Genomic DNA, 24,123 nt, shown 5'->3' with positions numbered 1-24,123 from the left:
TTCAATGTTCGAAGCAGCACAATGGTATTACTTAATTGCAGATACCGCATTTATTGACCGTCAAAGAATACAATTTCTTTTTTTTTTATTACGCGTGTTAAATTTATAATTCCTTGCTGTCGAAGAATTTATCAAAATTAGAGTAGAATCTGAAGTTTTTGATTTAAGGATACAATGATTTTGTTGCAGTCAAAATTTCGATAAAATTTTAACCACCATTCTGGGGTCTCATGAGTTGACTAACGGATTAACATTGTACAGTTAAGTCGATGGAATTGGAGCATCGTGGCTGTCCACCGTATCTCTCGGTTTTATCTGCCAACATCGATGCAAAGTTTAACCGAAACGACAAGTTTCAGAATAATCGCTCTATTCTTTTTTCTCTCTTCCGCTGCACGCTGCGTTATTCTTCCACTTCCGGTTCGCCATAAGTATACAACTCGCCGACTACGATAAATTATCGAGAGGCAAGACAATGTGCAATTGCGTTAAAAATTGAAGAATTACTTTCTCAAGAAGAATCGTTTGGGAAGCGGGTTAAAAAGAGAAGAAAGCTTGCAGACAACGACCCCGTGGTACACAAGGTATGACTCATCGTCCGGGTATACGTAGCGACGCAAGGCGTCTCGCTTCGCGAATTCGATTCAGCTCGACAGACTAATTGCGAAGATTGCCTTGTCTGGATGAAAACGAGTTCCATATATTATTTAAAAATCAATTGACAAGAACCGGTGTTCCGGCGATGTACTTGATAAAGCAGATGATAAAGGATAAACGCGGGCAGTTGTAAAACGTTCAGGATCGCTAGGAAAGCAAACTAAGGGAAGAAGAAGCAACGATACGTTGCCAGGACAAACAGGAACGAGAGATAGGGAAAGAATGACAATAATAGAAAAAGGGTTTTTCAAGCTGTAGGGGATCGTGGTCTCAGCTGGAGAGCTCTTCGACTAACCACGTCGCTTGCGACCAGCGGCGAATAAAGCAACGGGTGACTCACGAGACGAAAAGGTCTTGCTTCTCTTCTCCTTTTCAACAGATTTTTTCGTTTCCGAGCAATGTTCTCCGCGAGAGAACGCACGGAATTCGTGGCACGCAAATTCATCTATAGCAAAGGCAAGAAAAAAATAGCTGAAAGAAGCGAAATCCGTTATTAGGATCTATGATCGAAGTTCGTTGAACAGGATATCCTGTTTTTATTCCTGTAGAGAGAAAACGAAACCCTTTCGGAGCGTATCGATTCGTCAGGGACACGTTGAACGAATGTCGATCGATCGCATGGGTGGAAAAAAGCATGACTCGTCGATCTTTCCTATAGTAAGACAGTGATAAAAATGCAACCTTGACACTTGGATACTTGGTACCCTAGGAGGCTAATAAAACAGGTTGAAAAATGAATGTACTTTACGATGTAAGCATAGTAGGTGTGGTGATTAGGGTATCGCGTTATCATCGTAAAGTCCTAAAGGCTGTTAGCCCTCCCTTTTCCTCGTTTCTTCGTCGAACGCGTTCTCGCCGGATGGAGAGAATCTTGCTCTTCTCCCTCCTTGCCTGTGTCCCCTGGTGGCAGCCTAGGAGCAGAGCGGGCCGAGAGTCGTGGCCAGGACAGCGACACGAGTGCGCGTTTCCTCGTCAGTTTCGCTCCGATCCGCTCCACGCTCGTGCACTCCTGCGCGACATTCGGCTGCACACTTGCACGGTGCACAACAGTTTTACCTCTGCGCATCGAGGACGTCCGTCGCTGGGACATACTTTGATTCTCGAGGATCGTAAAAGGGAAGTCGCGAACAAAAGCAAAGTTCAGAATGAGAGAAATCGTGCATCTGCAGGCTGGACAATGCGGCAACCAGATCGGCGCGAAGGTAGGTCGTGGTACATTTCAACCGAGGGACTGCATTCGCTCGATTTCCTCTGGTTTCTCAGAATTTTCATTTCCTTTGGGAAAAAAAGCGCTTTTCCGATCGATCCAATGATTTTTCCGATCGATAGACGTTTTCGAACGGCTTCGCGATTTGCAATGGTCAAATAATAAACGGAATCGGCCACGTTCTTTTCCATCTCGAATTGCTAGCGTTTAACCGAGCTCGTAATCGAATTAAAGATAAGGCGTGGACGGTGAGCAATCGGCGGATGGAATTTAAAGAAGCGTCGCGTCGCGAAGGGTCTCGGAAAGTATGCGTAAGCGTTGATACCACTCTACGTTCCCCTTTCTCTGTTAAGTTTTTCTTTCTTTTTGTCTCTTTCACGGGAATCTCTTGACGAACGTATACTCCTATTACCTACCGCAACGTTTCACTCACCTCGACTGATTCCAGCTTCGAAAATATCTCGCTTTCGATTAAAATAAACCTTCTCGAAACTGGTCGCGAGTTACTTTGGAATCGTTGTAGCCGTTTCTCGATATAAAGATGAAATGTTCGATTAAGAAAAAAGGAAAGAAAAAGGGGATTGAAATTGTTCGCGTTCTTCATCGATGCGTGGACGCTCGGTTTTCTGGGATGATCTCTCCTGGTTGAAACTCTTTCGTGCGGAAAATGACGACAGCCGAGCGACCAGCTGTAAATTGCATCCAGAACAAAGAGAATCGTTCGTTTCTGGCCGAGAAAGAAAGGATTGGCAACGAGCAATTGAACGGAAGAAAGACCGGCAACCCTCCTAATTAGCCGCACCGCTCCATTCCGCTAATTAACCGTCGCTCTTTTCCAGATATCTCGCTAAAACGCTAACTCTCGCGATGGGAAAGAACAATTTCATCTATTTCGAAATACTCGTGCAGGGCAAGGATCGAATCTTATCGGATTGGTTCGTAGTTGTCCTAGTCGACGAAACGGACTACGATGACTATTAATAGAAGAGAGAAAATAGCAAGGGCGAGATAAATGGAGAAGAGGAACGGGCCGCAGGAGGGAGCGCAAGGGAGGGTTAACTCGAACCAAGGGATGGGTCCGCGAACATTTCTGTTTATAGATTTCTCTCGGAGAGAATTATTAGTCCCAAAGTAGTCTCTTCACTTTTCTTTATCTGGACGACACACGTTTATTTTTTCAGTTCTGGGAAGTGATCTCTGAGGAGCACGGTATCGATCAATCGGGCATCTATCACGGAGACAGCGATCTTCAATTGGAGCGAATCTCCGTCTACTACAACGAAGCTTCTGGTAAGGATTATTTTTATTATAATTATTTTTCTCGAGGAAAAAGGAATGAAATATTCGAATAAGCATCGCAATCTGGTTGGCATAGTGCGTGCGGGTAGCGCGGACGCAGGGGCGCAAGTACTCGAAAATAGACGAGGCGCGAGAGTAGCGAGGATACGCGGAACGCGGGAGAAAAGGAACAACGAGAGACAGGACGCGTTTTGCGACCGAAATAACTGCTTTGTGCGTTCACCCCTTGCTTTTACCCCGACTGAGAACTAGTTTCGCGCGTGCCCCTTTCTCTTCCTATGCGCCTATGCACACTGGCTATCTCCTCGAAGATACTCGAAATTATTCGCGACCAAGCACGATTACGTAGGAAACGCGACTTCGTGACTAGTTTGCAAACCGCGCGGCCAATTGTGCGCCATCGAAACCGTATACGCGTTTCCGTCGACCATTTAAAGACCTCGAGTCAAGCACCGTCCCGAGTTTTCGGCGGAATAACAATGTCCGTCGAGCCTATTTTATGCTTTAACCGTCGGCGTCACGTACTTGTGACTTTGATGCCTAATTCGTTGCTATAAATAATGTTTCAAGGTATATTAGAGGAAATTTTAGACGTAGGTTATTTCAAGAAGGGATCATTCGAGATACTGTATCTACTTACGTGCTGGCAGGCTTCCTGCTAACTATTCTTTCGGATAAGCACACATATAGCCTGCGAGCTGACTCATTATTTGTCGACGAGTCTTACCGATGCGTCCACTAGCAAACCCTTCACGAAGAAACGCGCTACTGCCATGTTTTTCTTTTCCTTTTACGAATGCTGAATTTTAACAACTATTTCAGTTGCCACGTCCACGAACGGAGGAAAGTATGTTCCCCGAGCGATTCTGCTGGACCTCGAACCAGGTACGATGGACGCGGTTCGTTCAGGCGCATACGGGAAATTGTTCCGACCGGACAATTTCGTGTTTGGCCAATCCGGAGCAGGCAACAACTGGGCGAAGGGACATTACACGGAGGGTGCCGAGCTGGTGGACTCTGTCCTGGACGTGGTGAGAAAGGAATGCGAAAACTGCGACTGTCTGCAAGGTTTCCAACTGACCCATTCACTCGGCGGTGGTACCGGCTCCGGTATGGGCACTCTACTCATCTCCAAGATCCGCGAAGAGTACCCGGACAGAATAATGAACACGTATTCGGTGATGCCGTCCCCTAAAGTGTCCGACACCGTGGTGGAGCCTTACAACGCAACTCTGTCCGTGCATCAGCTGGTCGAGAACACCGACGAGACTTACTGCATCGACAACGAGGCACTCTACGACATCTGTTTCCGTACTTTGAAGGTTTCGAATCCCAGTTACGGGGACCTGAATCATCTGGTCTCGCTGACCATGTCCGGTGTTACGACCTGTCTCAGGTTTCCCGGCCAACTGAACGCCGACCTGAGAAAATTAGCGGTGAACATGGTTCCCTTCCCTCGTCTCCATTTCTTCATGCCAGGCTTTGCACCGCTAACCTCCAGGTCTATGCAACAATACTCGGCGCTCTCGGTGCCGGAGCTCACGCAACAGATGTTCGACGCGAAGAACATGATGGCCGCCTGCGACCCCAGACACGGTCGATACTTGACCGTCGCCGCCGTGTTCCGCGGTAGAATGTCCATGAAGGAAGTGGACGAGCAAATGCTCAGCGTGCAGAACAAGAACAGCTCTTACTTCGTCGAATGGATACCGAACAACGTGAAAACCGCCGTTTGCGATATACCACCGAAAGGGTTAAAGATGTCGTCGACCTTTATCGGAAACACGACCGCCATTCAAGAACTGTTCAAGAGAATTTCCGAACAGTTCACCGCCATGTTCCGGAGGAAAGCTTTTCTGCATTGGTACACCGGCGAGGGTATGGACGAGATGGAATTCACGGAAGCCGAGTCGAATATGAACGATCTGGTGTCCGAGTATCAACAATATCAAGAAGCCACCGCCGAGGAAGATTTCGAGGCCGAAGAATGCGCCGACGATTTTGAGACCTGCGATCAAGAGTGAACGACCGCCCAACGATTATCTTTTTTATATTTCTTCCTCGTCTCTTTCAGCTTTGTCAACGTAGTAACGAGAACGGCCGTTATCTCTTTCTCTCTTTCTCGCTTTCCATTTTATACTTTTATACGTGACGTTTCTTTTTCACGATCGCGAAGTTTGATACACCTCGGTGTCCCTTCGAACGACTCGTTGCTACGTTTCGTCCAATTTTCAATGCGATAAGGTGGATGGCGTGAAGCTCGAAAGTTAGGAAAAGAAAAATGTAATACAACCAGCGTCCGATATTCTGGGTTTGCGAGCAACGGCTCGCGACTCGACCAAAGGCCAAAGCGCTCAAACCAAAAATCAATCTTCTACGTTGTATCCACGAAAAAACCAATCTATCTATCGTCTGCGTGTAATCGTGGCAAGCGTTTAAATGTAGCGCAAGTTTGTTCCTTGAAAAAATATACGTTTTATCGACTATGTTCTCTTTCTTTTCCTCCTACCCTTCATCCTCGATTATTCTTCGTATTCCGCCGTGTCCAATTCGAAGGTAGTCTCGGTCGGTGCCTCCTGGTGCTGCTGATATTCCGAAATTAGATCGTACAACGCGTGCTGACAATCGGAGAATTCCGACTCGTCCATCCCCTCGGCCGTGTACCAATGTAGATACGCTTTCTTCTTCAACATATCGCTAAAACCATCCGTCAGTCTCTTGAACAATTCCTGGATCGCTGTGGTGTTCGATATCATGGTGGCGCTCATGGCAAGACCTCGCGGTGGAATGTCGCAGATGGCTGTTTGAACGTTGTTCGGGATCCATTCGATGAAATAGGGACTGTTTTTGTTTTGTATGTTCAGCATCTGTTCGTCGACGAGCTAAAAAAGGAAAAGCACGTTTCTCGACTTTCTAGAACTCGGGGGCGAGTTCGATTAGCTGACCTTGGTCGACATTCTGCCTCTGAAGATGGCAGCCACCGTGAAGAACTTGCCCCGGCGAGGATCGCAATCGGCGAGCATGCTATTCGCGTCGAACAATTGTTGCGTCAACTCTGGAACCGAGAGTACTCTGAAAGCCGCGGCTGACCTACTGGTGAGAGGAGCGTAACCGGGCACGAAGAAGTGGAGGCCCGGATAAGGTACCAGGTTGACCTGTAGTTTCCTCAGATCTGTGTTCAACTGACCAGGGAATCGTAGGCAAGTGGTGATACCTGCCATGCAAGCGGATATCAGGTGATTAGCGTCGCCAAAGGTTGGCGTGGAAAGCTTTAAAACGTGCGTGCAGATGTGATGAAGAGCTTGATTGTCCATGCAGAAGGTTTCGTCCACGTTATCCTTCGATTTGCCGAGAGCTAGTACCGCGTTGTACGGCTCTACAACCACGTCCGACATCGTTGGCGACGGTATCACGCTGTAGTTCTTTAGAATTCTATCCGGATACTCTTCCTTCAGTTTGTTCGTCAACAGGGCACCCATGCCGGCTCCGGTACCGCCGCCCAGAGAATGAACCATTTGAATGCCTGCACCGAATGCCCAACACGGAATACCAAATACCGAATACGTGATTCTACAGGTGTATCCACGTATCCTAACCTTGCATCAGATCGCAGGCTTCGGCTTCTCTGCGAGTCAGATCCAGCACCGTCTCGGCCAGCTCGGCTCCTTCAGTATAGTAACCCTTTGCCCAATTATTTGCTGCCCCTACGTGGCCAGCCACAAAATTGTCAGGATTGAACAATCTACCGTACGAGGTGGACAACACAGCGTTCAAGCTTCCACGGTCGAGATCAACCAGGACTGCTCTTGGCACGTATCTGTCGCCTGTAAAAATATTTCCACGTTTTGTTCGCGTGTCAGCGAAACCGCGGGATATATAGTCAGAGGAAGGATACCTGGTCCTTGCGAGAAGTACACGTTCAAACGTTGTAACTGAAGCTGCGATTCGCCGCAAAATATTCCGTCCTGTCTCAAGCCATGCTCGTCCGAAATTACCTCCCAAAACTGCGAGCGAATTCTGTGCGTTGCGTACACCTTTCATATTGTGCTACCTCGATCGAGTAGACGAAAGGTATAAGGCCTTACCTTTCCTCCTACGTTGTTTCCGCACTGACCAATTTGTAACACCACGATTTCCCTCATTTTTCTACCCTGATCGGTTTCCTCCCTCGACAGACTGGAATTTTTCTTAAAATTTAGAATTTAAAAATTCGAAATATCGGGAGATCCGAAATCAATAGCCAACAACCTGCATCTACGTTCAGTCGAGGATCGATTCGATTCGATTTAATATAGACGCGAATCGCCTATCGAAGATAATACGCTGTCGGCAATTTTTTATTAAGGCCTCGTTTTCAATTCCAGTTGTAATTAACTCCTTCGTGCGTCATCTCGTTAATATACCGGGTATACAGATTTTTTTTCTGCAAATAACGTCGAGTCCACGTAAAAGTCACCGACACTTGTCTCAAAGGAGAATATTGAAACAGGTAGCGGTGCTTTGCCTGCTCGAAACATGCTCGTAAGACATAAAGAATATCTATTAAATGTTCAACAAAGATAATACAACGTTTCTAGATACTTACAAGATATGTATACATGTATATATGCGTATGTGTATTATATCGTATTATCTTATCCGAACATGTGTATGTATGTGCGTGCGTGTACATAATATACGTAGAGGTGTATATAAATATATGTATATATATATAAAAATCGATCAAAAACCATTCGTAAAAAGATCACAAAAGATATACAAATCGAAGAGGAGCGTTCGTTATAATAGAATGAATAGAAAAATTCGGTAGTGAAATTTCCAACGTCCACGAGAAATTTATGCTATTTTACGTGTTCGCACGGGCCAGGAGGATGACGAAGACGAAGAAGAGACAAGAAACGCGTCTCTTACTTCTCCGTCTCCTCCTCTTCGTCGAACTCTCCCTCGTCCTCCGCGGTTGCTTCCTGATACTGCTGATACTCCGACACCAGATCGTTCATGTCCGACTCGGCCTCGGTGAACTCCATCTCGTCCATACCTTCACCGGTGTACCAATGAAGGAACGCTTTCCTCCTAAACATGGCCGTGAACTGTTCGGAAATTCTCTTGAACAGTTCCTGTATCGCGGTGGAGTTTCCGATGAAGGTGGCGGACATTTTCAGACCGCGGGGTGGTATGTCGCAGACGGCCGTCTTCACGTTGTTCGGGATCCACTCGACGAAATACGAGCTGTTCTTGTTCTGTATGTTCAACATTTGTTCGTCGACCTCTTTCATGGACATTCGACCGCGAAACACAGCGGCGACGGTCAAGTATCGTCCGTGTCTAGGATCGCAGGCGGCCATCATGTTCTTAGCGTCGAACATCTGCTGAGTGAGTTCCGGTACCGTCAACGCTCTGTACTGTTGACTACCACGCGAGGTGAGCGGCGCGAAACCGGGCATGAAGAAGTGCAATCGAGGGAACGGCACCATGTTCACGGCGAGCTTCCTCAGGTCCGCGTTCAGCTGTCCGGGAAATCTCAGACAGGTCGTCACTCCCGACATCGTGGCCGATACAAGATGGTTCAGATCTCCGTAGGTGGGAGTGGTGAGTTTCAAGGTGCGAAAGCAAATGTCGTAGAGGGCCTCGTTATCGATACAATAAGCTTGATCGGTGTTCTCGACCAGCTGATGCACGGACAAGGTCGCGTTATAAGGCTCGACCACGGTATCGGATACCTTCGGAGATGGTACCACGGAGAAGGTAGTCATTATTCGGTCCGGATACTCTTCGCGAATCTTGCAGATCAACAGGGTACCCATACCGGAACCGGTACCACCGCCGAGCGAGTGAGTTAGCTGAAAACCTTGAAGGCAATCGCAACTCTCGGCTTCTTTTCTAACCACGTCCAATACCGAGTCGACCAACTCGGCACCCTCGGTATAGTGACCCTTCGCCCAGTTGTTACCCGCTCCAGACTGTCCGAAGACAAAGTTGTCCGGTCTGAAGATCTGCCCGAACGGTCCTGATCGAACCGAGTCCATGGTACCCGGCTCCAAATCGACGAGGATGGCACGCGGAACGTATTTGCCACCGGACGCTTCATTGTAGTAGACGTTGATCCTTTCCAGCTGCAAGTCCGAATCCCCGTGATAGTCACCGGTAGGATCGATGCCGTGCTCGTCCGAAATCACCTCCCAGAACTGTCGTGGGAAACAATAAAAACTGATTCGTACGCGTTCACTGATTCGGTTCGCGCGCGATCGTCACTCCGATCTGATTCGCGTCTCGCGCTAAACGGCAGGAAATGTTCAGGAAAAGTCTGGCTGTTTTAAACGTTTTTCTTTACACAGACCGTCAAGTTGATACTCGCGTTCTTCCAACGATAAAATGGCACTAACCTTGGCACCGATCTGGTTGCCGCATTGTCCAGCTTGTATATGCACGATTTCTCGCATCTTTCGATCGGTTCGGAGATAAGGGAAACACCGTAAAAATTTCAACGAACGAACAAACCGGGTTCGAACGTAATCGTTAAGATGGTTCGTCGATGGGTGGGACGTCGAAGGACGAGGGTGGTGGCTCCTCGACACGAAGGTGTATCGCTGCGAACGGCGCCTCGGAAAATGTCTCGAACAAACAGAAACAAACGAACGTTCGATTCTCCATAGCGACCGCGGAACGTTCGCGGATCGTCCGCGTATCACCTTCTTTCTTTTACCCGCCTATTTTGTCCGTTGACCATTGGAAAATCGAAACGGCGAAACACTGTACTTCTTCGATGGTTTTTTCCTTAGCAACGTTTCCTCGAGAGATCTAAACTAATCGTTCGCGACCGCGACTGTGACCACCGAAATGAACGATAACGATAACGATACAGAGGACGGTTGATCGGCCCAAGTCCGGTCGCTCATTGCGTTTTCCTCTGTTCGACGATCACGATCGTCGTGTCCGGCCGTTTCTCTTCACCGTCCACAATTCCCTCTTCTTTTCTTGGTTCGCTCGAAGGTTGACTCGAATGCGAATTTTCCACCTCCTGGCTAGCTGATTCGTCCTGCGTCTGTGACGAACGATTTCCCGGTTTGCCGTTCACCAAGTACCTCAACGGCATCCACTCCGATTTCTCCTGCTCCTTGCTTTGTTTCCTGCAAAGTAGAACTCTAATGGTCTCACAGTTCCCTACATCTTTGAAGACTAGCGGTTAAAAGAAACTGACTTTGGTAAAGTTGGACAGGACCATAGCTTAAAGTCCGCCCCAAAAAGTTCACCCTCCTCGATCGTCTGCGGCAGGTGAATGTTCAAGGTCTCGGGCAAAAAGATGGAGGTGAGAGCTCCAGCGACGCTGAGCGTACCCATTATGATCAACGGAAGTACCCTCGAATAGACGGCCAGATGAACGATGTAGGGGAAACCGAGCAAACCGATACCCGCGATGAACGAAGCGACTCCCATCGCCTGCGACCTCAGCACCGTTGGTAGCAATTCGCCGACGAACACGTAGAAAACGGCGAACGACGCCGCGATCCCAAATTTCCCTATCATCGCCAAGGACACCGTCACCCATACGGCGTCTGCTGCGACACACATACGTACTCGAAACGCGTCTATTAGGCGACTGTGTAAAGAGAAGAAAATCGTACCTTCGGGAACGAACATGCAGGAAACGCAGGCGACTCCACCTAAAAGCATCGTCAAACACAAGACCCATCTTCTGCCCAGTCTGTCCATGGCGTACCACGTGATCACGTAAGACGGTATCTCGACCAGGCCACCTGCAACGCGTATAAGACCAGAGATAGAAATGAATTTAGTTCGTTTGGGTGGCGTTCGAAGGCAACGCAACGTCGCGATAACGATCGCATCGCGTATGCGTGACGATGCACCAGCCTAGCTACCGTGCAGCACCGACGTGAACACGAAAACATGTTTACGAGCGACACGACGATCGCCAGTCAAGGTTGCTTCGAGAAGAGCGCAAGCTTTACCGATGAAGAAGGCCAGGTAATCGGAGAGGCCGAGGTTCGTCGTGTTGTACGACAATCCGTTGTACACTACCGCGTTCGCCACCCAGTCGAACGCAAGAATGAAGAACTTTTTCCTGATGTTTGGGTTTCTAATGAGATCCATCGGTGTGGCCGCAGGCGGGGGTGATCTGTCCACCGTGTCGGTCGTCTCGCTATCTCCGGAATTGGTGCCGTTGCACGAGATACCTTGCCGCCGCAGAATCTCCAGCTGAAATGGAAAACAGGATCGCAACGATCGATCCGCGACTCCTAATCCTCCTCGTCTCCGGACTTACCTCCATTTTCCTAAGAAAGTTATTCGGTACCGTCCTACCGTTGATCTTGGCCATACGCTGAACGATCACTTCCGCCTCGTCTATTCTGTTTTTACTGAGAAGCCATCGCGGCGACTCGGGAATGATCCAATAGTAGCTGAAGAGGAGAACGAAAGGGACCGAGGTGGCCAACGACAACGCGAACCAATGCCTGAGGAGGTAACCCTACGGAAGAGAAGAAAAGAAAGGAGGAAAAATCGCGTCGTTTCGCGATCAAACGGTTCGAGATCGAATCGAACGATATGCGTTACCAGCAAGGCTAGAAGAGACATCGCCGACGCGAAGAACATGCTAATCACCATGCCAGCGAATGTTCTGTATCTCGGGCCCATCAGTTCGAGAGCTGAAATCGAAATCGAAATCGTTTTTCCTTCCGGCTCGATTGCTTCTTCTCGCTCGCTTACCTAGTATAAAAGGTATCTGATAGATTGCTGGAAAGAAGAGGCCGTTCACGGTCCTCAACACCGTGTAGATGACGTAGTTTGGGCTGAAACTGGTGGCGATCGAGAGTATGACTTCGAGGAACAGGATGGCAAAGAAGGCCGTTCTTCTGCCCCATTTGTCGGCGATCCAGCCAAACACCACGTTCCCGAATAGGCTACCGACGTAGAAGAACGTGGTAGAGGTGGAAGGCCACCAGCTGTTGTCGCATACCAAGTCTAGCTATGTGGATGCAGAATGCCATTACAACGCCTACGTTCTGTCAACGATTTCTCTGGTGAAAAATGTTTCAGTGGCGGGAAATTTCGTGAAAGGAAAACGAATCTCGATGGAAGATTTTAAGGAAACAGCTATGTAACTGAGATTACGAATATCGGTCATGCTACGGACGAGTCATTGCTCCGGTTACCCGTCGCGTTATCGTTCTTTATCTTCGTCCCTGATGAGTAGCGCGGTTAGGGTTAAGCCGCTCCCGATTTCGTCTTGCTCGATTCCGAAACCGATCGTTTCGCGTGCTGAAACGAGGAACGAGAGATACGGTAGCGTAGCGGTAACGTAGTTAACCGGAACCGAGGAGCGGAGGCGCGGAGGTGGGTCGGGCAGCGATCGGAGGGCAAAGCGGCGCTATCATCGACTCCGACTCCCACAGCCAGAGGTGTTCATCACCCTCGGTTGACAGCACCAACGCGATCCTATCTCTCCGCCACCCCTCTCCTCCTTCACCTCCTCCTACTCGTTACTACGATCTTTGCTCTTTCCATTGTCGCGACACACGCGTCCGATCCGAAACTTGTCCTGGGCCGTGCGTTACGCAGCACCGTGCCGCATCGCGCCGCGTTACGAAGCGACGCGCCTTTCCAATCGTGCTTGAAATTCGTAAGCTCCCGCGGCGACGGAGCGACGCGTGACGCGAAAATACACTGGAGGAGCGGCGAACGCGCGTCAAAGAGAGGAAACGTTGTTAGAAGTGGGTAAACAGAATCGAGGGAACGGAAACGAATCCTCATCGAGCGTCGATCAACCTCGACAAATAAAAGCATACCGACGCTCGTTAATGGGTTTAACACGAACTTTGATTTAAGCAAATTGCCACTCACGGACTTTTGATGTCTCCGTGAAACGCAAAAGGTAAATTGCATGGAAATACGGGAGCACTCGACGACCAACCAACCGACCAACCGACCGACCGACGACACCTAGTTATATCGTCAAGGGCAGTGCACGCGCCCATAGGACGTTAACGACGCGAGCACATTTTATCACCCTGACACACTTCGAAAACGATATATTGATATGACCGCGGTGTGCCGTTTGTTTCATGCTCGAGTGTTGGCTCCTTCGTTTCTCGCTAGAGACGAGGATCGAATCCGGCCCAGCCCGGGTCGGGTCGGGTCGGGTCGGGTCGGGTCGGGCCGATTGGATCGGCATAGCCGGTGTAAGCGAGAACGAGGATGAAGAACGGAAAACGGAAGGACAGGATTTACTTCGATGGCTGCGTGCGTCATACGTCTGCGTAAATCCGGACCGTGTAAATACGTAGCGAGCACACCCTCCGCATCGATGCGGCCGGCGAACCGGCAATGACCAAGCGGGATGCGTTGATGGGCTGCTGGTCCGAGGAGGAGAGGGACAGTTAGGAAGAAGAGAGAACAGAAGGGAAGAGAAGAGGAGGAGGTAGTCGTTGTTTCTCGGTAGGCGCGTCGAAAGATCGAACGGGTTTAACGGCGCGGCGGAAGCGACCGGCAACCGAATTCGGTCGCGATTCGGTCGTGTGCGTCACCGAGCGAGAAACGCGAATGCGTACTCGTACGTAGGTACCCTCGGCGAGAGCTACGCCGACAGTTTGTACATAGGCGCGAGGCATTTGACGCTACGGATCGCATGACCGGATGCGGGGGTAGGTAAATTGGTCGGCAATTGATGACGCCACCGGAGAGTCGCAACCTATCGGCCGGTCACTCGCTATCGGTCGCTCCCTCGTCTCTTTCACCTGATCCCTCAAATTCCCTCAAATTCCCTCGTAGCGGAATAGAAAACGGCACGCGCGACCGCGTAACTCGCGGCTATTTCCGTCCGACGCGTAGAATCGAGTTGAATAGAGGAGAATAGAGAATGTAACCGAGCCAACTCGCACCTAGATCCTCGACCCCGAATGTTACGATTCTCGTTGCGGCAACCACTCGCCATCACTGCTGTCTAATTGCGGCAATTTAATAACGCGTTAATCGACCACTCGCAAGCGAGAAACTACCGCGTGACCGACGACGCTTCTTCGTTTCTCGAACGAGTAGTCCCGGGAGTTTCCATCGAGCTTCCTGGAACGCGCTCTTCCGGACTCGCGGTAGGTCGTTCGAACGGGGGACGCGTTTCCATTTAATCGAGCTACGCGGAACCAATAGTCGAATTCGAACGGGACATCCGGCGCGCGAGCTTTCGCTAGAAAAATGAGATTAGCAAGCGGAAAGAGTAGTCGATCGGGGACGCGCGGTCTCGGTTCCGCGAACGGGACCGAGCGATCGAGCGCCACGGTGCGCCGCGGTTAAGGCACAAAGGCCAAGGCGAATTACCCCGTGAAACACGAGTCGCTTGGCCGAAGCGAGTTAGCTGGCTCGTTTGAACGCGAGCGAAATTCATCGAGAGACTGATTAACGCGTAGGAGAATTATGCAAATGGCGCCGAGTCCCGCTCCTTCTCGTCCCCGTAAACGACGTCAAAGTCGACCTACTCGGATGGCAACGTTTTTCCCTTTCTCGAGAAACGGTTTCGAGTAACCGGAAAGATTCCGTTTTGCGGTGTCGCATGTCGAGTGAAAGAGATAAAGTCGAGTTTACCTCGGTGACCAGGGTGCTGTCGTAGTCCCGGGTGTCGTAGATCCAGCCGTGTTGACAGCCGATGACCGGCCAGTCGGGATTACCGACCGGTGGCGGTGGTAACCTGTCCCTCGACGGATGCCTTACGTCGCGGCTACCCTCCGTCGCGTTCTCCAGCATCGCATCGCTCAGCCACGAATCGACGATGGACGTGTAATTGACGTTGTACATCTTGCATTTCGAGTACTTCACCTTGCCGTCCGATTTCTCGGTGTACGGCAAAGACAGGGCCTTCCTCTCGTTCAGCGTCATCAGATCGGTCAGATTCTCCAGTTCCGGTACCCTGCACCAATGATCCGGCGACGCGCTCACAAACACCTGTCGGTCAATTAATCGCGCGTACACGCGCCATACGTTTCTATTCTGAACCAGTGTTCCCGGTCTACGGCCGATCTCCTACGCGAGATCGAGAAGGAATCTTTGTAGATAGCACTCACTTGCGAAAAGGCCAAAAAGGCGGCTGGTAGAGTTGCCGGGATGCAAAGAAGGTAGTACATGATGTTCTGATATTTTCCCTTCTCTCCCACGTGCACCAACACCTCGTCAAAGTCGATCGAGCTCATGTTTCCGGGGCTGATGCTTCACCGCGTATCAACGACACCGATATCCACACCGACACCGACACCTCCGCCTCCGCATCGACGATCCTCCGCGTCTCGACGGTAACGCGACTTTTACACACCCTCGAATCACGCCGCATGACCGCCGCGGCGATCCGTCCTCGAGGGCATCCACGCCGTTTCCTTCTCCGACACCCCCGTACCGATTCCCTGCCTCTCTTTTCTTCTCCCAATCCCTCGATACTTCTAATCTAATTCCACGAAACGCTTCTAATTCGAGTTTCCCACGCGAAAACTAAACGATTCGTACGACGAGATAAAAATAAATTCCTGGCTAAATGTTCGATAGAGAAACGCGTGCCGCGAGAGCGATCGAAACGAACGATTCGATCGGTCGTCGCTGCTTGTCCCGCGATCTCGGTCTCGCGATAGTCTGCTCAACGCGGAGCGGATACGTCCCGTGACGACACGACCAACCGAACGGTTTCTGCTTCGAATTCGGAATCGCGTAAAGCGCGGCGAACGCACGTCTTCGCGCGTTCTTATATGCCGCGATCATAGCGCCGACCGCGATCAGCCATTGCCGGAGAACACCTCCTCTCTTCCGATCCTCCCGAGCATCCTCTTCGACGGCGTCCCTCCGCCTCTCCGCAGCCGCAGCCGCAGCCACCGCAGCCACCGACGACGCCACTGCCTCACCGTGATCCGCCAGCCGGCAACCTCCGATCTCCAACCTCCTCTCGTTACTTTGCTGCAAACCGACCGACAAACCAAATTCCATCGAATCTTTCTTCTCAAACACCTTTCTTTCTCTTAAATCTTATGACGACTCGGCCAAAACGAACAGAAGCAAAGGAGATCGCAACGAAGCTAGGAAAAGCGATGCGCTCGCATGATTCGATGTCGCAACGAGAACGGAATGTGAATCTCGTTGTTCTCGTACTCGACGCGACGCGACGCGACGCGACTCGACGCAGCAGCGTGCCGTAAACCGCACGAGAAAACGCCGGAAACTGGCCAAGACGTTCCCGCCTTGGCAATTTGTCCGTCCACGCGACACTCGGACAGAATGGCCCGCAGAAATGTCGGCCTTGGTTTTGCCTCGAGCTTCTTTCCATCGCGTCGTCTGGCGTGCGTACAAATTGAAATCGTCACGACATCCGCGTTTCCGATTCCTCCTCGTTTCTTTCGAATCGAACGCCCTCGTGTTCGTCGCGATCGCGACCACGGGTTCGGCGTGGCGGACCCGTTCAAACAGTCCGCGTTCACCTCTCGAACCCCCCCCGATACGGCAATCGCCGATACTAGATCCAGGATTCCGGTCCACGTGACGCACGCGCTTGCATTCTACAGCCTCCCGTCGCCTCTGCCTCTGCCGCTGCCTCTGTCTCTTGTCGCTCGTTGCGAGTGACGTCACGAGTGCAAACAACGTCATCCCGCTTCGCACGCCGTCCCGTTGCTTCCTCTTATTCGGGCCAGAGCAGACGAAGCCCATCCTCCCCCTTTACCTCTTCGCCCTCCCGCCCATCCCTCGTCGTCCTCCCTCGTTTTCGCCCCCATTCGCCCCCTTCGCCAAAACTACCATCAGATAAACGTATTTGCTGCAATTTTGTTCGAACCGATCAAACGTTACGTAATTCGGAGCAACGAATCCGTTCGGCCAGATTCATGGAAAAATCGCTCCTATCGCATCGCCGATTAAATTATCTCGCTTCGCAAATTTCATTAACCTCCAAACTCAATCGGTCCGTAAATAATTTATATTTTTACAACATCGAATTGCGAGATATTACACGAAAATGCAGAGATAAGGTTGCAACGGTTGCGTTGCGTGATTCCGCCTTCGTTACCAGATAATTAAACAACTCGATTTATGGCACTCCTGACAGGAACTGCTGACTAAATTTTTCCATAACAATCAAAACAACTTCGTCACTCGGATTTGTTCTTTTTTTGCTCTTCCAAACTTAGCCGTATTTGCATTTCCTAGTCCTCGACACGATTTTACTGTTCAGCCTTTGCGCTTTACTCGCAAACAATCTCGATCTTTAATTTACTCGTTGACGCGATAAAAATTCTCGTCTCGTTATCGATCGATGCGCTCACTCGATTCCCCCTGCCTGCAGCTTGATTCGCGTTGCCTTGCCTTGCCTTAGTTGCGTTGCCTTTCGTTTTATCGTTCTTGCAAGTCTAAACTTCCGAAATCATCTCTACCTCCAACCCTTTTCTATACTTTCTAACCCTTTCGCAAAATAATTGGCTCGTTTGGAAAATCTTACCGATCGAAGAAGACAACTTCCACGGATGTTATACTTGGATATCGTTTCTGATGCCTCTCTGGATTCAAATTGACGACACCGGCAAACGTAGAAACGTGTGGACAGTGCCACGATAGAAACACTTGCTACACCTTACGTCTCGGACATCAGTTTCGTTACGAGCTATCGACATTTTTCAACGATTAAATCACTCCAATCTTTTGTGTCTTTCGGAAGAGAAAGAAACGTTCCCTTGTCTCTCTGATTGCAAGGTGGACCAAATCTCAGCTCCCACGTTCATCGGTCACCGGACACCCGGTTACGATCGCACCGCCATTCGAATCATTCGAATCATTCGTATCTTTCGATCCTTGATCCAATCCTTTCATGCTTTCACGCTTCGCGTGTCATTCTTTGCCCCTCGTGGATCGCGCGTTCACCTTCGCTCCCTCTTTCGCTTAACCCTCTCGCCCCCCTCCCCACTCTGTTTAACGTTTCTCTTCGAATCGTCGTATTTCCACGTTTACGAAATTTCCCGCCTTATTCTCGTCGCCTTTCTTCCCCCTTAGTCCGTTACTCTCGTGTACCGTCTCCTTCTCATCCCCTTCCCTGCACCGTTTACACGCTTTCCCTCGTCGAGGAACAGACCGACAACCGCTACTGGAAGAAACGAGTAGCCTCTATCGCGAACTGAAACTGAAGCAATCGTGGATACAAGGGGTCCGTCCACGGTATATCCCATCCTCCTATCTATTCGTTTCGAACGTCCCCCTTGAACCCTCTCTCTCTGTTACTCACTATCCCGGTCCTCGTTCTTCTAGCGTACCGCTTCGCTATTCTCTCTCTCGGTCCCTCTCGCCCAAAGTCTCGTACACGGTTCCCTCCACGATCCTCTGGGACTCTCCCTTACCCTCCGACCCCTCTCGATCGCCATTCTCCTATCACGCTGCATGCTCGACTACTATCTCGACTATTAATATAAAAGGGGGTTCCTCGACACTCGCCGCCCGGTAATTGTATAGCGTGTACACCAACCGGACCTTTAACGCCGATTTAGATTTATGCAATGCCTCGCGAATCCTTTTCTCTTCTTTTCCTTTCGCCAACTTCTTATTTATTAAGGAGAAATAAGGTTCGAAGCTCTTTTCAGTTTGAATAGTGACAATAATTAGTTATCTCCACGTGTCATGTTTGTTTAAACAAATTAATTCGTTTAAAAGATAAAATTCTACCATCCAGCATAGAAAACTTGTCGCTTGTGTTTGAATTCGTTTATTCCCGCTGAAATGCGCTGTACTCAGCGACTTAGTAACAAAGTGGGGAAGTTTATGTCTCCACTTTAACGATTTACCTACATCATGTTTGAACAAGCATTTCTTTTTTTGCTTCTACACGTACAAAGTTAACTTTGCAATGAGGTCCATAAATTCCATTTTACACAGAGAATTTGTATAAAATATGATTTCTTAGGGAGCACGAATAGGTCTTTCTTTCCACGATCCGTCCTGGTTTCCATGGCGATGCAAACATGGCGGCCCTAAGTGTACACGTGTAATGAATTGAAAGATGTCACGATGAAAGATGAGGGAACATTGATCTATTTTTTTTACTATCGTCAAAATGTCAAATGGGAAAGACAGAAAAGTGCAGAGCACTGAACAACAAAAGAGTTACGAATCGGAGAAACCAATTTATGTAAGAAAACTAAACTTCGGACAGTCGATTCTAACCTTAGATACGGTTAAGGAATTCCAGGGGCAAAAAGATGGTACATTGTTGATAAATAAAAATGTGGCAAATATACCATGCACGGGAAAGATCGATTTTGTCCGTAAATGGATCGAATCTCACGAAGAGTCCATTTTCAATTCGGAAAACCTACTCCAATTATCGCCTACTTTGGGTTCGTCTGCGGTCAAACGCGCGGAAACTTCTCCTGTTTTCGGCAAACGACGCAAACGAGTAAGAAAGAAAAGTAGTTTGAAGGATACTGTGATAGAAAACGATGTTCGAGTGCATTCGAATAAGCTGCAAAATACAGATAGAAAAGAAATTTCTAGTCCTTTTGTTGAACATAATAAGCGTATGAAAATTGATGGTAACAATTGGAGGGAAAACGTTAGAGAGAACTTATTTCATTCTCCAACAACCACAGCTCGTTTAGAAACATCCCAAGCAAATACATCTCCTATACTTGACAAAAACTTTTATGGTTACAAAAAGAGACGAAGAAAATGTACAGGTGAAACTTCGCAAAGAAAAGTATTGGTACAAATTCAAAATAAACATATGGAAACAAATATAAGAAATGCTTCCATTAATAAGGGGAAAGAATCTCCTGTTCTAGTTGAGAACTGTTACTATTCTAACAAAAAGAAAGCAGAGATGCAAAGTAACTACATAGATTCAAATATGAATTCTGTGGTAGCCCATAATTTAGAGAATGATCAACATCTGGAAACCGGATTTAAAATTATGTCTACTCAGAAACAACAGAGTTTGATAAGAAAGTTAGAAAACAGTTTCAACAATGATGATCTCAAATCTTCTACAAGTAAGGATTTAAGAATTTCAGAGGACTTTCTGGAACTTGCTTCAGTAGATTCAAACTCGAAATTACGTATTGAAGATAGCCCAAGAGATAGCGAGAAAGTTGAAACAGAATCTAGCAAATCGAACGACGATAATTGTAACAACATTGTAAATACCAGCAGCGAAACCGATAAGGATCTTAGCGAACTGATAGAAGACACGGATATGCAAGATGTAGAATCTATTACTAAAAACTCTAATCGTGGCCCAAAACGCATTTCCTATTTAATTTCCAAAGCTGATTCTCTGAGCTCGCAAATATCTACCAAAGACTCTGATCAAACGTATTTTGAAAAAGGAGAGAAGCTTCGATGTATGCTCCCTAATAAACGTAACGATCTACAGCCTTCCCAAAAAATTTCCCAAGTATCGACGCAAGTTAACGATCTGGCGGATGTTAAGTCGATTCAAAGTGGAATTGTTATTAGTACAGATACGTCGCCGGGAAAAACATACCCAGACTTATCTGTAAAATTAAATCTTTTAGATTCGGGGAAAAAGAGGAAAAAACCGAAAAGGTAGTCTTATTTAGATTTAACCGATTGTTTTTGCTAAAAGTATAGTGTTAATATACTTCGCTTTACGTTACAGGGGAAGTTTGTCGGAAAAATTGCAACTGACGATCAACAGACAGGTATCGTTCGTACGTGTGTGGAGATATCAAATGAAACAAATGGATAAAGATAACATTTCTGTACCGTGCGTTACTGTTTGCGTACATGCCTGCATAACACGTTTCAGCAGACAATTCCTAGAAGGAATTGTGATGGAAGATTCATTCGAATTGCTGTCTCCTAAAGGGAGAAATAATTCTTCGAAATTTATCAAAATCATGACGATTCCTAATATAGTGGGTAAAGTTGAAATAAAATCGATGGGTATGGTACAAATTTTTCCACCGTGGGAAATTTTGGATGAAAACAAATTAATCGTACATGTAACTTATATACGTGTTGTACCTGATAACAAGAAAAATATTGAATTAAATGATATCAACGTGAATGATGTTAAAGAATCGTTAAGGATCGTTAAAGAGTTTTGTTGTCCGTGTACAGATGCAAATAGAATGATATCATATTGCACAGATCGAAGCAATAAGCCTAATGTTATTGAAAAGCTATTTATCGACTAATTTATCGTAGCAAAATTTATTCGTGCATTAAATAGAAATAACGCAATCGTGAACAGAAGAAATAAAATAGGGAAACGTTACTTTATAGTTCTTATAACTTTAGTTGTGATTTTATAGTCTGTTATATGTATATATTATATATATTGGGTTAAATAGATTATTTTACAAACAAAATTTTTGTTTAATATTTGCAAACCCTGTCCCTTAATTTTTTGAATTTTTTCAGTTAGTTTCATCGTTCAATATCCAACGAAATGACTAAAGACGTCGGTATTTCAGATTGTATAAGGTAAGAGAATGTGTACCACTGGAGTTAGCAACGTTACCTCTAGGTGGCTAAATTTTTTATCCGATACATTCCACTGTATATGACTGTATGTAAAGTGTCACAAAGGTTTTGTTTGCATACCTGAGAATTATTAGTTTTTAATGCGACGCCAATCTTAATGCGACTCTTCATTTAATTTTCAACTGTCTACCGAAATTACAAGTGACTCAAAGGTAAGGCAGTAAATCAAAATGGATATTCGTGATATCCGTTCGTATCGTTCATTCTCCTTCGGTGTTTGTCATTTTATCGTTCGATATCTAATTCTTTTTAAACGTACGTCATTAGCGCGCGTAAAACATAATGATTTCTTTCAATAGTTCATATTTGCATCCTGTTAATCTAGTTTTATTTTTCCTACGAGATACTAGATCGTTACTGTCATCGATGTACATAACCTAACCTCGCTTTCTTGTCAATCGTTTTCCTCGTTATCTCAAATTTATAACATTTCTTTTACAGATAATAATGTCAATAGCTCAGGACCGACCCGAGCTTTACGAAGAAGTGAAATTGTATAAAAATGCCAGGGAAAGAGAGAAATATGATAACCAAGCAGATCTGTATGCACTTGTAAATACTTTGCAGCATTTGGAAAAGGCTTACATCAGGGATTGCGTGACCCCTAAAGAATATACTGCTGCTTGCAGCAAACTGTTGGTACAGTACAGAGCTGCTTTCAAACAGGTATTTCTACAGTTAGTTAAAAATCTTGTACAGTAACAGTAAAAGAATATTATGTTCATTTATCTGTAATTCTTCTTATTTAGGTGCAAAGCGATCAGTTTCCTACCATAGATGCGTTTGCCAGAGCATTTAGACTGGATTGTCCAGCTGCTCTGGAAAGGATCAAAGAGGACAGACCAATTACCATAAAGGACGATAAGGGAAATACGTCGAAATGTATCGCGGACATCGTGTCTCTGTTTATTACGTTAATGGACAAGCTGCGGCTTGAAATCAAAGCCATGGATCAGCTACATCCCGATTTAAGAGACCTGATGGACACTATGAATCGTCTTAGCATATTGCCAAGCGATTTCGACGGCAAAGAAAAGGTTGCGGAATGGCTACAGATTCTAAATAACATGTCGGCTTCCGACGAATTATCCGACACCCAAGTGAGACAATTGATCTTTGATTTGGAAACATCCTACAACGCTTTCAATAAAGTTCTTCACAACTCGTAATCCAACTCGTTCGGTTGCTCTGCATCGAAACGCGAAACTGTTTATTTTTTTAATCGTTTAGCTACGATGGTTCCTTTAATGTCGTTTACGACTAGTACAATCAAAGGTTCCAACTTGGTTTCATCGTAACTGTGTTACATACGTACGCGTACAAATAGAGCCATACAACTATTTTATACACCGTTCTTTATAAAAAGATATTTAAACGGTGATTCGTTAAGTGTAAGATATAAATACGATGTATATACAGTGTATCGAAGGAAACAATAAAATTAATCGTAGGTGCTTATTATATTATTATGTGTCGATTATTTTCATTTATTCTCAATGAAAAGCGAAACTTTTCAAACGGTGCCTTTTTACGAAAAAGCATATTTGTTTATCGGTAATATTTAGAGGTGAATTGCGGTTAATACTCCGCAGAATACGAGGGCAAACAAGTAAGAGAGTAGATTCGGCAAAGAGTACGTGGATCAATAAGGAGAGTAGGAGCGAGATATGTACGTTGGTCGATTTGTTTGCTAACAATAGTACCGCGGGCTAACCGGACTCGCATCTCTTTGATCTGCCAACAGCAGACTTTTCCAAGTCGTATTTACGTGGGATCGGTCGGAATGCAAATGAAGAGGGTGGTCTTTCGAAGCCCGAAGCTATAGACAAATACGGGCGTAAAGTGCAATATAACGAGCCATCGCTGAGAAACTAAATCAAACCAAATCAAACTAAATTAACGCGTTACCTTCCTGTGGAAACTTGTCGAAACAAATTCTTTTCAAACCTAACACGATAACCGAAGTTAAAATAAAAAAAGCGTCAGAAGGTGGTAATGGAATTTGTTAAATCGATTTCGGTAGAGTTGACGACTACTCCTCGAAATCACCTTTGCGCGATCGGCAAACGAACCCTCGCGTGCACAGAAACGTTTGAAAAGCGTAGGTAAAACACGAGCCACTTTGGAAAATCGTTCTCGATACGCGGACTCTCGAGGTTCCTTGTTTCGCGAGAAGCCAATATCCTCCGCTTCCCTTTCATCTACGCGCAAACAATGCCTCTTCGCTATTTCAACATCGACCGTTTTTCTTCGATTCAAATGCAGACCCCTCGTCGGAATTTCTATCCTTTGGATTTCACAACGCTAGCTGGAAAATACCTTGCGTTTCTTCCTGCCCGTTGAGATTATATTACGTTCTAGATCATTTCGTCATCGCTGATACTTCTCGCGAAGGAATAAAATTTGGGCCACCGTAAAGGAGAAAGGAACCGCGGTGC

At 47.1% G+C, this 24,123-nt stretch overlaps 5 protein-coding genes across 8 annotated transcripts; 2 read left to right on the top strand and 3 right to left on the bottom strand.

The window, feature by feature from the left end:
* The first annotated feature begins 760 nt into the window (after positions 1 to 760).
* On the top strand, positions 761 to 5,631 carry LOC114872678 (tubulin beta chain-like). The gene is made up of 3 exons (XM_029180134.2): positions 761 to 1,859; positions 3,046 to 3,154; positions 3,986 to 5,631. Exons 1-3 carry the CDS (start codon positions 1,803 to 1,805, stop codon positions 5,185 to 5,187), a joined length of 1,368 nt encoding a protein of 455 aa, XP_029035967.1. The 5' UTR covers positions 761 to 1,802; the 3' UTR covers positions 5,188 to 5,631.
* A 48-nt stretch (positions 5,632 to 5,679) lies between these two features.
* On the bottom strand, positions 5,680 to 7,602 carry LOC114872685 (tubulin beta chain-like). Its single transcript, XM_029180151.2, has 5 exons — positions 7,249 to 7,602; positions 7,059 to 7,167; positions 6,760 to 6,987; positions 6,109 to 6,686; positions 5,680 to 6,045 (listed from the first exon to the last, which is right to left on the bottom strand). Exons 1-5 carry the CDS (start codon positions 7,303 to 7,305, stop codon positions 5,686 to 5,688), a joined length of 1,332 nt encoding a protein of 443 aa, XP_029035984.1. The 5' UTR covers positions 7,306 to 7,602; the 3' UTR covers positions 5,680 to 5,685.
* An 83-nt stretch (positions 7,603 to 7,685) lies between these two features.
* LOC114872684 (tubulin beta chain) lies at positions 7,686 to 9,603 on the bottom strand. Its single transcript, XM_029180150.2, has 2 exons — positions 9,547 to 9,603; positions 7,686 to 9,348 (listed from the first exon to the last, which is right to left on the bottom strand). Exons 1-2 carry the CDS (start codon positions 9,601 to 9,603, stop codon positions 8,071 to 8,073), a joined length of 1,335 nt encoding a protein of 444 aa, XP_029035983.1. The 3' UTR covers positions 7,686 to 8,070.
* Positions 9,604 to 10,049: 446 nt separating this feature from the next.
* LOC114872675 (organic cation transporter 1-like) lies at positions 10,050 to 15,372 on the bottom strand. Of its 2 annotated transcripts, none has more exons than XM_029180128.2 (9): positions 15,232 to 15,372; positions 14,756 to 15,112; positions 11,888 to 12,146; positions 11,735 to 11,826; positions 11,445 to 11,648; positions 11,131 to 11,377; positions 10,786 to 10,917; positions 10,362 to 10,719; positions 10,050 to 10,290 (listed from the first exon to the last, which is right to left on the bottom strand). In XM_029180128.2, exons 1-9 carry the CDS (start codon positions 15,355 to 15,357, stop codon positions 10,056 to 10,058), a joined length of 2,010 nt encoding a protein of 669 aa, XP_029035961.1. In that variant the 5' UTR covers positions 15,358 to 15,372; the 3' UTR covers positions 10,050 to 10,055. The 2 variants fall into 2 exon arrangements, with proteins under 2 accessions (XP_029035961.1, XP_029035962.1); XM_029180129.2 differs by having other exon boundaries at positions 10,362 to 10,716.
* Positions 15,373 to 19,104: 3,732 nt separating this feature from the next.
* On the top strand, positions 19,105 to 23,146 carry LOC114872683 (vacuolar protein sorting-associated protein 28 homolog). 3 transcript variants are annotated; one of them, XM_029180149.2, is made up of 4 exons: positions 19,105 to 20,722; positions 20,796 to 21,063; positions 22,127 to 22,351; positions 22,435 to 23,146. In XM_029180149.2, exons 1-4 carry the CDS (start codon positions 19,233 to 19,235, stop codon positions 22,852 to 22,854), a joined length of 2,403 nt encoding a protein of 800 aa, XP_029035982.2. In that variant the 5' UTR covers positions 19,105 to 19,232; the 3' UTR covers positions 22,855 to 23,146. The 3 variants fall into 3 exon arrangements, with proteins under 3 accessions (XP_029035982.2, XP_029035980.1, XP_029035981.1); XM_029180147.2 differs by lacking the exons at positions 19,105 to 20,722; positions 20,796 to 21,063 and adding an exon at positions 21,682 to 21,837; XM_029180148.2 differs by lacking the exons at positions 19,105 to 20,722; positions 20,796 to 21,063 and adding an exon at positions 21,874 to 21,940.
* Positions 23,147 to 24,123: the final 977 nt, after the last annotated feature.

Source organism: Osmia bicornis, chromosome 3, assembly GCF_907164935.1.
Source record: "Osmia bicornis bicornis chromosome 3, iOsmBic2.1, whole genome shotgun sequence".
Classification (NCBI taxonomy): domain Eukaryota; kingdom Metazoa; phylum Arthropoda; class Insecta; order Hymenoptera; family Megachilidae; genus Osmia; species Osmia bicornis.
The sequence above is the reverse complement of the archived record's forward strand: the minus strand, read 5'-3'. Positions and strand labels throughout refer to the sequence as shown.

Bases quoted from the DNA above. Each gene is read 5' to 3' on its own strand.
- LOC114872678 (XM_029180134.2), top strand. From the start codon at position 1,803: ATGAGAGAAATCGTGCATCTGCAGGCTGGACAATGCGGCAACCAGATC. The intron at 1,860-3,045 runs GTAGGTCGTGGT...TTATTTTTTCAG, and splicing joins GCAACCAGATCGGCGCGAAG to TTCTGGGAAGTGATCTCTGA. The intron at 3,155-3,985 runs GTAAGGATTATT...CAACTATTTCAG, and splicing joins CTACTACAACGAAGCTTCTG to TTGCCACGTCCACGAACGGA.
- LOC114872685 (XM_029180151.2), bottom strand. From the start codon at position 7,305: ATGAGGGAAATCGTGGTGTTACAAATTGGTCAGTGCGGAAACAACGTA. The intron at 6,988-7,058 runs GTATCCTTCCTC...ATATTTTTACAG, and splicing joins GTACTTCTCGCAAGGACCAG to GCGACAGATACGTGCCAAGA. The intron at 6,046-6,108 runs GTCAGCTAATCG...TTCCTTTTTTAG, and splicing joins GAGGCAGAATGTCGACCAAG to CTCGTCGACGAACAGATGCT.
- LOC114872684 (XM_029180150.2), bottom strand. From the start codon at position 9,603: ATGCGAGAAATCGTGCATATACAAGCTGGACAATGCGGCAACCAGATC. The intron at 9,349-9,546 runs GTTAGTGCCATT...TTCCCACGACAG, and splicing joins GCAACCAGATCGGTGCCAAG to TTCTGGGAGGTGATTTCGGA.
- LOC114872675 (XM_029180128.2), bottom strand. From the start codon at position 15,357: ATGAGCTCGATCGACTTTGACGAGGTGTTGGTGCACGTGGGAGAGAAG. The intron at 10,918-11,130 runs GTAAAGCTTGCG...TACGCGTTGCAG, and splicing joins TTACCTGGCCTTCTTCATCG to GTGGCCTGGTCGAGATACCG. The intron at 10,720-10,785 runs GTACGATTTTCT...TGTGTGTCGCAG, and splicing joins CTGCATGTTCGTTCCCGAAG to CAGACGCCGTATGGGTGACG.
- LOC114872683 (XM_029180149.2), top strand. From the start codon at position 19,233: ATGTCAAATGGGAAAGACAGAAAAGTGCAGAGCACTGAACAACAAAAG. The intron at 20,723-20,795 runs GTAGTCTTATTT...TTTACGTTACAG, and splicing joins AAGAGGAAAAAACCGAAAAG to GGGAAGTTTGTCGGAAAAAT. The intron at 22,352-22,434 runs GTATTTCTACAG...CTTCTTATTTAG, and splicing joins ACAGAGCTGCTTTCAAACAG to GTGCAAAGCGATCAGTTTCC.